The sequence below is a fragment of the Podarcis tiliguerta genome (genome assembly GCF_965153285.1).
Source record: "Podarcis tiliguerta genome assembly, chromosome: 2".
Lineage (NCBI taxonomy): Eukaryota > Metazoa > Chordata > Lepidosauria > Squamata > Lacertidae > Podarcis > Podarcis tiliguerta.
In genome coordinates, this window is record NC_139535.1 from 98,050,137 (window position 1) to 98,062,142 (window position 12,006).

Sequence of the window (12,006 nt, forward strand, 5' to 3'; positions counted from 1 at the left end):
TCCCGGACCGTCCGCGGGCCGGATTTAGAAGGCGATTGGGTTGGATCCTGGGCCTTAGTTTGGCTACCCATGCTCTGACGCCTGACATGCTGTGGTCTGAACCAACGAGCCTCTTGGGCTTGCTGATCATAAGGTCGGCGGTTCAAATCCACATGACGGGGTGAGCTCCCGTTGCTCTGCTCTCCTGCCAACCTAACAGTTCAAAAGCATGCAAGCACGAGTAGATAAATAGGTACCGCAGCAGTAGGAAGGTAAATGGCGTTTCTGTGCGCTCTGGCTTCCGTCACCGTGTCCCGTTGCACCAGACGCAGTTTAGTCATGCTGGCCACATGACCCAGAAAGCTGTCTGTGGACAAACGCCGGCCCCCTCGGCCTGAAAAGCGAGATAAGCGCCGCACCCCAAAGTCGCCTTTGACTGGACTCAGGGGTCCTTTACCTTTACCATCTTTCATTGGAGTGCATAGGACTTGGTCGTTATTCATCTATGGTTGGATGAGTGCTTTCTATATCTTGCATTGTTAGCATTTCAAAACTTCCTTCTGGTTTTATATTGCTTCTATATGCTGTATTTTATATTTGTCAAATCATTTGTGACGCTTCTTACTGTAAAAAGAGACTGGTAAATGAAATTAATATTAGTAATAGCAGCAGCAGCAGCAGCTATGTGAGGGGTAAACTATAGTTCCCAGGATTCTGCAGGTAAAGCAAAGTGCTTTAAATGTATGGTGAGAATGTGACCTTACTTCATTGATAACTTTCCCCTCCATTTCCTATTAAAAGCAACGGCAACAAGATGTGTTTGACCAAGAACCTCTGGCAATATTCAGAGAAAAGGAGCCCTAAAATAATTAAGAGGCTGAAAGGAAGGGTTGTGATTTGTTTTTGTTTCTTTTAATGGAGGAAAGAGTTATGCTATATCATGGTCTACATCTGAAAATAGGAAATCAGCAAGTAGGGTGGCATGAGAAAACAGAAGATTGCAACGAATATCCCTTGGTTCAGCAAGCAAGAGGGGAAATCAGGGCAGCTGAACAAGCCACAGAGCTTACCCCTTTTCTTTCAGTTCCAAAGAGTAATAATTAAGTTTACTCTTAATGCTACTGGTTAATGTTACTGGTTTACAAATTTCTAGGATATTCAACCCAGTGGAGAGAGCCGGGAATAATGTGAATGCCCAGTGCACTTAAAATGCAGTGCTTGTAAGTTCGGTTCCATGCATGGCCAACTATGCTGGTGTCGATAACAGGATCTCGTTCCATGCATGGGTTCCAAGTGCTCCTCCTTGTTCCGATTTTGCCAGTATTTGAACAATGGCATGCTCATCTCTTTTTCATATCGGCAGCAAAAAGAACTCCTGAGCAGAAGAAAGCAGGCGCAAGAAATCACAGGACATCTACATTGCTCAAAAAGCTATTCTAAAGCACCTAAGTAAATTTAGGTCCTTTAAAAGTGGGTTAGGCACTTTGAAATTAAAGATACATTGGAACCACAATGACTTGACGCTCCACAAAACCTACTAGAATGGCTGAATCACACAAAATTAACCCCAGTTGTGTCTGCATACTGAGCACACCTAGAACCAATCCCAGACCCAAAATAGCCTGCTGTGATAACTCCTTAATTTTTTTCAACTTCTACTTTGTTGATCAAGGGATATAGTGGAAGCTGAGACCAACTAGGATGAGCCTCTGGAAAACTGAAAGCCATCACCTTGCCTTTGAATCCATCCAGATAAGTGGTTGCATAAGCTATTGCTTCTTTATAACAACATTACCATCTGCAAAGGAGATGATTTCAAGTTCAGAATTCTCCGCAATGACCCAAAAGTGACTTTGGGCCACGGTGCACATGGGAAAACTTCCTATGTGGGTCTCATTTCTGTGCACAAAACTGTCTTATGTATCCAAATATGCATAAACACCTCTGTTTGCACCTGTTTACACATGATGGGCAGCCGGCAGCCGTTGGGCTTCCTACTGCAGGAGACGTCATATAGGCATCTAAGCACATGTGATGGCACATAAGGAAGGTACCTGAAATTTTCTCAATATAACAGTATCGGTTGTCGTATGTGAAGCTAAGACAGTGAACAAAGGAAGAATGAAAGCCCTGGGTTTCATGATCATGAAAACTAAGACTTGCTGGTTTCCCGCACACATCTGGGTTACCTTTTGGCAATGTAAGCAAACGCCATGTATCTTGTACAAATATGATTGTGGCCCCTACCAAATGTTTGCTAATTCCAGTTAAAAAATCACAGACCCATGTACACAGAACAAGGCTATGGAGTAATCTCATCCAATACACCCCACCCACCCCAAAGCCCTAAGGCATCATCTTTTATGCAAAAACACCCCAAATGGATGCCTGTCCCAATTGTACTGGGCAACCTCCAAGAATGCAGTTTCCTCAACTTCCCCAGGCAGCACGTCCTATTGAGGAACAATATGCATGAGTCAACGAGGCTTCTTCAAATGTGTAAATTTGAATCTGCTTTCCTGTCATTTAAACCCATTGCTTCTGCTTCTGTCATCGGTGCACTATGTGATCATCTATTTCTTCTCCCCTTCTTTCCGACATCCTTTAGGAAATGAATAATTTTGACTGCACCTTAACCACTTTTCAGATATGCTTAGAAACAATCTTCACTAACGTGGTATGTGAACTTTCAAATAACAAGAACACACGAGCTTTGCAGTTTTGATTGGAAGGGGGAAATAACCTGGGTGTGCTTTATTCTAAGACTCGATAAAGGTCTATGTACCTGCCAAAGGACAAATTATACAGAGACAAGAGTTGACAAAAAAACTCAAAAGCACCTAAGTGATTAAGGAACTTAGACTCCACATTTTAATTCCTAAAATAAAGCCTGAGGCATGTAGTGTTGATTCACAGTGCAATAATCCTTTCTAAACTGACTTGCTGTAGACAGCACTGGCATTCTACTATAGGAAACCAATGGGGATATTAATATCGGCTATTAACACTGATCCTATCTCGTAAATCCACCCTGTCTGTTACCACAGCACTCAAATAAAGGTGTTCTGAGGTCAAGAGGATGTGGTGTCCAAACGAGTCTTCTATTCCAAGAGGAAAGCAGCAAAAACAATCTCTACAGCAAGCATCAGATCCATATGTAGGAAAACCAAAAAGCTGGTTTTAAATGTCATGTTTTTCAAAGTGAGAATTGATGCTGGAACCAGTTCTAAAAACTGGCTGGCTGAGCTGCAGCTGCAGCTGCAGACAATCAATCAAAGCAGCTCAGAATCAATGGGGAGGGGTGGGAATTGGAAGCGAGGGGGGGGAAGCATGCACATAAAATGGAAAACTAGGAGCAGGTTACAAGCCTTTCTAGGCCTTTAAGATTACAAAGAAATGCGAGCCCACTTTAGTGTTTTGTCTGCAGTCAAATGTCTCCTGAATGGTTTCCAATCGGCGTACGCACCAACGACCGGCTGCGTTGTAAAATGTGGACTGCAGAAGAACAGGACGGCAAGTTCTGTGAACAAAATTGACACGGCAAACACTGACGCTTTGGGTCTTCACCTGGCGTGGCTGCTTGTCTGAATTCGGAGCTGCTCCACACTGATGCCCCCATGTTTGAATTCAGGGGCAGAAGTAGTGTGTCCCAAGTGAAAGGACAAAGCACTAGCAAGAACGTTAACTTTCTCCCTCAACACCAAACCGGCAGTACAGCATTCCTCACCCATTGTGAACACCGCCATGGTTCAGTTCAGGAAATGGAAACGCTTCAGGAGCAAAAGAGTTCTTGACAGAACTGCCACAGCCTCCATCAGATAAGACCCCTGTGGCCTTGCTATAGAATATATTGAATGGAGATTAGGTGGCCATGCAAACCGCCATAACAACAAAGCTGTGACTAAGGGCAGGTCAAGGTGGAAGGCGGCCTTGGGCAATTCCAGAAACAGTTACCACCAGGCCTTAAGTCACTCAAGTCAGTACTGTTTGGCCAAAAGAGTGTTTTTTTGAAAACAACAACAACAATAATAATAATGGTCACAGCAACAAATTAAGATGAGGGGTGCAACACTTATTGTCCAACTCCTATTCACTTGGTTTTGCTATGCTTTTCAGACAGAAACACTGTTTGATCCTGTGCCAGACGTGTACGGTGGGACTTGCTCAGGTTAAGCATCCAGAAAAAGTGAAAAGTTGTGAGGGGGTTGGTGGGAGATGAGCAACGAAGTGGCAATTTGTGTATGACATGTGAGTGTTCGAGACCCCCCCCCCCACAAAAGGAATACTCCTGCCAGTATAAAAACGAGCAGTGCAAAACCGACTGGCCCCTGGCCCCAGCTTTTGCATCCTCATCAAGAGCTGCGCCCCTCTAAGTTCCATTTTCCTTCAGGGCATCACCTTCTCTTCAGTCAAATGCATTGGCCCATGACTTACAGCCAACAGAGAGGGCACTGGCTGTAGGTCATAAGGTGATTGATTCACCATTGCTTAGTAAACAGTTAATGTGTGAGACGTATATAGATATATATCCCGCACTTCAGAATATAATTATTCATTGGAGGCATAACCAAAGCAATGGAATAAGAAGTCACCACAGCAATGTTTTTGCATCCTCTTGATGTTTGTACAAGAACAGTGCTGTCTCTGGGCACCTCCTAAAGAAGGATGCAAGCCTTCTCATGCATCAGTGGGCTGCCTAATATATAAGCCAAACTCTTCATTGAAATTAAATTAGTCTTCCACCCTATACATATATATAATATTTATCTATATGGCCCATGCTTTCTCCTCCTCCGTTTCCCAGCAAAGCCCTATAAATACTAATCTTTGTAGCTTTAGCTGTTGCAGCTGTCATCACCCCCCACCTTCCAACTCTCACATAAGAACAAAATAAAAAGGGTTCTATTAAAATCAAGCACTTAACATAAATATTAAAACAATGGTAGGGACAAAATGTAACTCTACATATAGAACTTCATAACTACCGTAGCACCTATTACCATAAACGAAAGCAAATCTGGTCTGACAGGGAACATGAGGGGGGTGGGGTGGGACTGAGGCGACGCTAACAGAACTTGCGACTGTCGTCATTTCAATCACTCTTTTAAATTTTTGTTCGTTTACAGTTGACAACCTTATTAAAATTCATTTCACTAACCAGTTCATTCTAAGTTACTATGGTTACCAAGGAACCCTTTAAAAAATAAAAATAAAAACCTTCAAGAGGATGATGATAGGACTTTAGCAATAATAATAATATTAATAATAATAATAATTAAAAAAAATAAATTGGCCAGTGGCAGGTTCTCCGACTGGTTCTCCGATGAGGGCTGCCCTGCCACGTGCCCCTCCTCCTAAAGCCCACCAGTCCACAGAAGGGTAAAATCATGTACAAGTCCATTTCTCAGTTCCCCAGGATGAGTTTGACAAAAGAAGCCACGTCTGTCTCTTTGGATTCGTGCAGGGTGAAGAAACTGTGTTTCTGAAAGAGAGAGCGAGAGAGAACCAGTGAGGAGAAGGGAAAGAGAGGGGAAACATGTCAAAACCTTCCATTACACCTCTCACAGGAATCCTAGATTCCCCCCACCACCACACACACTCACACACACACACACACACACACACATTACCTATACAGTGGTGCCTCGCAAGACGAAAAGAATCCGTTCCGTGAGTCTCTTCGTCTAGCGGTTTTTTCGTCTTGCGAAGCAAGCCCATTAGCGGATTAGCGCTATTAGCGGTTTAGCGGCTATTAGCGGCTATTAAAGGCTTAAGGGATTAGTGGATTAGCTGCTAAAAGGCTATTAGCAGCTTAGTGCCTTAGAAAAAGGGGGTGGGGAGCGAAAAAAAACCCCCAGGAATCGCAAGACATTTTTGTCTTGCGAAGCAAGCCCATAGAGAAATTCGTCCTGCGAAGCACCTCCAAAACGGAAAACCCTTTCGTCTAGCGGGTTTTCCATCTTGCGAGGCATTCGTCTTGTGGGGCACCACTGTAAAAGGACCACAGTAATTCCCAACGCAGGTGGCTCTGTGGGTTAAACCACAGAGCCTAGGACTTGCCGATCAAAAGGTCGGTGGTTTGAATCCCTGCGACGGGGTGAGCTCCCGTTGCTCGGTCCCTGCTCCTGCCAACCTACCAGTTCGAAAGCACGTCAAAGTGCAAGTAGATAAATAGGTACCGCTCCGGCGGGAAGGTAAACGGCGTTTCCGTGCGCTGCTCTGGTTCGCCAGAAGCGGCTTAGTCATGCTGGCCACATGACCCGGAAGCTGTCTGTCGACAAGCGCCGGCTCCCTCGGCCAATAAAACGAGATGAGCGCCGCAACCCCAGAGTCAGTCACGACTGGACCTAATGGTCAGGGGTCCCTTTACCTTTTTAATTCCCAAACAGGGTGATGATGACAGCGGGCCTTGGCTCAAGGTACATTTTCCGTGGGACACATTCGGATGCAGCACCGAGCCATCAACCATGGTAAACCAGGTGAGTTTGTGCACGAGCCTCCCTTTCTCCAATGGAGAAACAAGCCATGAAATTGGTTGGCTTAGCATTACATCCCAACCACTGTCCCAGTTAGTTTTGCTGCAAACAAACCACAATAGGAAGCCAAGGTTCCCAATTGTGGCTTCTTGGGGAGGGCTGTTTTGGGTGTAATGCTAAGCCAGCCATCCTTTGGTTTGTTTTTCTGCTGGCCACAGGAAATAGCAGAGCAGGGAGCTCAAGCCCAGCTCATGCACAGACTGATTTGCTCACCCATGGTTTATGGCTTAGTGTGGCATCCAAATGCAACCAACGTCTCCACAGCAAAATACAGATGTCCTCCCCACCCATGGTCAAATATAAATGAACTGGATACAATATTATTGCAAAAATGGTAATCAGCATTCCGTCAGGGCTATCAAAGAAAAGCTTACCGTGAAAAGCAATTGAGAGCTATTGGAACAATAAATAAATGCCACTGAACTGGACACAACTCAGCAACAAAAACTTCCATAAAGATTTAAATGAACAGGAAAAGAAAGATTCCTAACGTCTTTCTTGTGTGGGAAGTGCTTTTCATCTCTCTCTCTCTCATTAATTATCACAATAATCCCATTAAGCGTGTATTCAATACAATTTTTACAGATAAGCAAAGCCAAGATTGAAAAAGAAGGACGTGCCCCAAAGTTAAAACTGGAAGTTCACAGTTCAGGAAGGCCTGAAAGATGCTCCTCCCTAACCTCTACAGTGGATGCAACTCAGAGAGGGTTTCCTTTGTGAGGAAAGACTTGAAAAGGTCCTCAGAAATGAACGCAGACCCACCCAATCTCTTAAAAGAGATCTCCAAAGTATTTCAGTCAATGAGCAAATGAGTTTTGAATACGAAGGCTTTGAGGGAGGGAGGGGCCACTTCTATGTGGTACGAGGTGTGACTCTCATGTATGATCTAGATCTCTTTGGCTGGCTCCTAGATTACGCATTGTAGCTGCAGTCACACCAGGCTTTAGGCGAGAGAAGAATCTATTCATCTAAATCCTGTCTCAGACTTATTTAGGGCTGGCTCAGTATGTGCATATGTGTAATTATATTTCTATATTGCCCTTCATCATAAGATCCCACGGCAGTTCGCAGAATAAAATACACGATAAAAGCAAGTAAATGAGTACAGCGAAACGAAACATTCATAATTAATGTGCATGAGACATGGTGGGGTCGGATGAAACTCCATAAATTGGCCATTATGTATGGACTGGGGTGTCTGCCAGTAATTGCTCCCCATGCAACATATATGCCACAAGAAATCATGTGTGGGGGAGCTTACTTCCATGCAATATACAACAACACAACAGTACACCGATAGCCCTTAATTCATACTAAATGTCCGAAGTGTTGAGGTGTGTTTATGCAGGAATACTCTTGTGCCACACTGCACATGTTGGAACAATGACAATGTGTAAGCCAGCCCTGTAGGAATGGGAGTGTTCCCATGCTCAGAAGAGGTGTTCCCCTGAACCCAGGCAGTGCAGAGCAGTGGGTATAGCTAACATGGTACCCCAGCATGTGAGTAGAGCATCATCTGCAAAGGGCATTGAGGGGGTGAGGGAGGGAGAGAGAGTAACATTCATTCTCTCCAGCTGGAGATGGGGCCTGGGAAAAGGTGGTCAAATATATGGGATCCTGCCACTAATATTAAGAACTTCACGGTAACCAGCCAGATGAAAATCTGAACATCAATGTCCGAAAAGAAAAAAGAAAAAAACTGTGAGGAAAACGACCACTTTTCAAACTTTCAGCCTTCTGCAATTTCCTGGCTCATAGAACTGGTTTATGTTGCAAAGGATTCTGGGGTGAAGAATTTGTCCTTGGTCACAGGCTGGACTCACGGGCCTGTCGCCCAGCCTAACGAACACCCTTTTGGCCAATCTGTCTTTGAAGGAAGCTTTGCCTGCCATTAATGTTATTCTCCCAGGCGGAACCTCCCATCAGCTTCCAAGGAACCCCAGGGTTCCCCAGGACGCGTTTTGGAAACCACGGCGGTAATATAAAGCAAAGCGTAAGTAAGTAAGAAAATTAGCTCTCTAGCCATGCCCGAGTCATCCTCTCATTTTCCACTTGAAACCTCAACGACGCAGGAAAGCAAAAGAAGCAGCCTCAGCCTTCAAAGACAAGCAGCCCATTCCAGGACCGCAAGGTCTACTGCCATGGGAAAGTGAAAAGGGCTAGGGGAGGAAAAGCCCAAACCACAGGACCTTACAACAATAATGTCAGCCATAAAATACCACAATGCTGAGATAGATTTCAGAGGTGATCCAATATCCTAATTCAATAGAAATGTGCAGGGCTGCCAACCAGAGCTTGGCTGGAGAACATGCCTTTCCTCACTTCCACTCTGGCGAACCCAGTGCGTGCTAAAAAGCCATGTGATAAAAACACTGCTGTATGATTTGGAAGCGGGTGCAGGGATTAATTCTGTAAATGCACGTATGGTGCATTTTTAAACAAGAGCCAATAAATCGAGGCCTTTCTCCACCTGAAAAGCTGTTAATGAAAGGTACATAGGATCACAGAATGCTGGAGTTGGAAGGGACCACTGGCTTAATCCAGTCCAATCCCTTGCAATGCAGGAATCTTTTGCCCGACGTGGGGCTTGAACCCACAACCCTACATGATAATTGCGTTATAGATCCCTTTTGCACAAATGCCAAAGGAATTACTTATACACCAAAGAAAATCCCGTGTTGCAAAACAGAACACTCTGAACAACAACAAGCAACACGTCGGCTAATATTATACCGACAATATTTTTATAACACTATACTGTTTCAAAATTCATAAACAGAAGACATATAATATGTCCATGGAGTCACAAACTAATAAGAATCAAATAAAATGTTCCAGGAACAAGAATGGTAGGAATGGTAAGTCACTGTCAAAGATCACTGAAATGGAGTCAGAATGCCTTTCCACAGTCAATGTCCTAAAAACATGAGCTGATGGGTGCTCCAAACATCGAAATAGGCTGCTCTGAGCACAACAGCAAGAACAGTACAGTTCTCCCACGATAATAAACTGTTTCAATGATAAATCTTCATCAGCAAATTAATAGTTCCCAAAGGTACATCAAATGGCCATGGATCAGCTATCACTAAAAAGTGTAGTAAGCTGGTGCCATGTCGCTTGTTGTTGTTGCTGCTTGTTGTTGTTCATAGGAATTACTTATACAAATTTCTTTTACAAGAAAAAAAGAGGATAATGGTTCAGAAACTTACACTTGGATATCAGAACCACCATTTAGTAAGAGTCAAAACGAAGTGGCAGACTTGGGAGCACCTCTGAATTTCATCAGCATTAAGAAGGAAATACGTACTACTCTATTATACACATAAATGGATGGAAGGGTTGAAATCATTGCCAGAAGTCGCCAACTCCCTTCCCCGGGGACTTTGCAGAGGTGAGAAGGACATGGTGGTGGTTGCCACAAAGGTTTTTGGAAATTCATGCCGTCTTGCTTGATAGAGCGATTTCATGGGTACAAGTCACAGTAGAGAAAGGGAACTGCAACTTCTCTACCGTAAAAATGGATCCCATGCAGTAAAAGCAGCTTGAAAATTTGTATAAAAGCCTCTTCAGAAAGAAAAACTACAGTCATCTCCCTCCAAACTGCAGTGCCTTTTTAGCAACATCTGGGTGGAAATTGCTGAAACATCCGGGAAAAGCTCAACAACTTTTGTGTCCGGATTTTCACCTTTTGAAATATGGCAACCCAAACTGGTTCTTGAGTTTCCATCTGGCAGAAACAGTAGTGCTGATTAAGGATACTTAATGAATTTGATCTTTGAGGATTCCAGTACAAATTTACCCATTCTGCACCTCCCTGAGTAATGTGGGAGTCCCTCCCTGGGACTTAAGGCAGTCACTGGATTTCACACTTCCTAAGGTAAGCTATTGGCTCAAAACATGATTCAGATAACGTAAAAGAACGCTAACATTTGTGGGTTTCCATCTACCCGGAGGGAAAACCCAAACCAATTCTCAGGATGAGCATCCACAACGACAAGTTGTCAGAACCAAAACTTGTGTTTTCTGCCTGTACTGCACCTGGATCTGTTGCGACTACAAACTCACCATTAGTTCAGGGTATGTTGGCCTCTCTTTGGAATTCTTCTTCAAGCTTTAAGGGGGGGAGGAAGAGAGAGAAAGGAAAATTATATGTGTGTTTCAGCCAACAGAAGCAAACAGCCAACTTGCCCGTAAAAACACAAGGAATTATCTGTGTCCCTGTAAAGGAGGGTGATGGGACTTGCTTTGCACCAGTCTCAGCACCAAAGGACACCAGAAATGGAACCAAAGCGATGCCAACTGATGTCCACCCAAACATGTAACTAGATCATGCATGGTTCCAGCTCCCATGCCTATGCATGCAGAGAGCTATGAACACAGAATCCCTCCTGCATTAATTCCCATGCTTAAACTTCCCTTAAAACTGCAGGCATTGGAGAAGGGGCCAAGAGAAGCTGCTCTCTGGTAATCATGTGAGGAGCCCTTCAGGCATATCATTTGTATGGTGACTTAAGTGTGACTGGGATTCCAAGGCAAACTTTTAATTCTGCACAGCTGGTGACAAGCTGTTTCAGTGCCCTCCCCAAACTTCAGTTCCCAGTATACTTTGCAGGGCACCAGGACAAGCTGAACTGGCATAAAAGCAATACTTACTTGTAGATGAGCCTCCTCAGACATTCCCACCCCCCAAAGAGATGAGCACATATAATATTCATTTATCAGCTGTACACAACACGTGGGGCTGTTCTACCTTCCCATCACCTTTGATCTGCGTCACCCATTGCCAGGACAGGCCAGCTCGGCACGCTTCATCCTTTCTGCAAACAGCTATTATTACTGCAGTGGGTGGCTGGGAAAGTTTGTCTGTGACTTGAACGGGTGAGGTGGAAGGGTAAAAAAGATCCATTTATTCCGGTCTCCCTGCAGCTGAAAATAGCTTTGAAGACAGGATGTAATAGCAACTCACTTCCTGGCAGAGTATTTACGGGGAAGATGCTTGGAGTGACTTGAAAAAAGATCTCCACACGTACACATGCTTTAGCAGAGAGGGGAAGGAGGTGTAAAGTGTCACACTGAGAGAAACAAAAGTGTGATCATCGGGCTATAGTAAACACACCCTCTTCTGGGATTTGCCAAGCCCAGGGGGTAGGGGGGAAGTGGAGGATGCTTACTGAAGGGATACTTCCTGCCCATCTCTCACTGCATCATCTCAGAGCTCAGGTTTACGGAAACTCTTATGCTGTGTAATATAACAAAACCCAATGACACGCACACCCCATGTCTTTGCTTATCAAAACTGACAGGAGAGAGTGTGCATGTTGAAAATTGTTGGGTTGGTGTTTTTTTAAATAAACTAGCATCAAACTCTATCCAAGCTGGCCATGAGGAAATTTCGTATTCTTCTGCTTATTTATTCCTTTCCCATAAGCTTTTCATAACTTTACTATGAACCTAGGCTGCATTTTTGTAGAGTTTAAATCTATTTCTCTCT

The 12,006-nt window shown here is 44.1% G+C and overlaps 1 protein-coding gene across 2 annotated transcripts in view; it reads right to left on the reverse strand.

The window, feature by feature from the left end:
- Nucleotides 1-2,691: 2,691 nt before the first annotated feature.
- MAP2K6 (mitogen-activated protein kinase kinase 6) overlaps nucleotides 2,692-12,006 on the reverse strand; it is an 81,587-nt gene continuing 72,272 nt past the window's right edge. For both annotated transcript variants that reach the window (XM_083427909.1, XM_083427910.1), the window contains exons 11-12: nucleotides 10,581-10,626; nucleotides 2,692-5,461 (exon numbers count right to left, since the gene is read on the reverse strand). In XM_083427909.1, coding sequence (XP_083284035.1) covers nucleotides 5,384-5,461; nucleotides 10,581-10,626 — 124 coding nt within the window. In that variant the 3' untranslated portion in view covers nucleotides 2,692-5,383. The remainder of the gene's footprint in view (nucleotides 5,462-10,580; nucleotides 10,627-12,006) is intronic.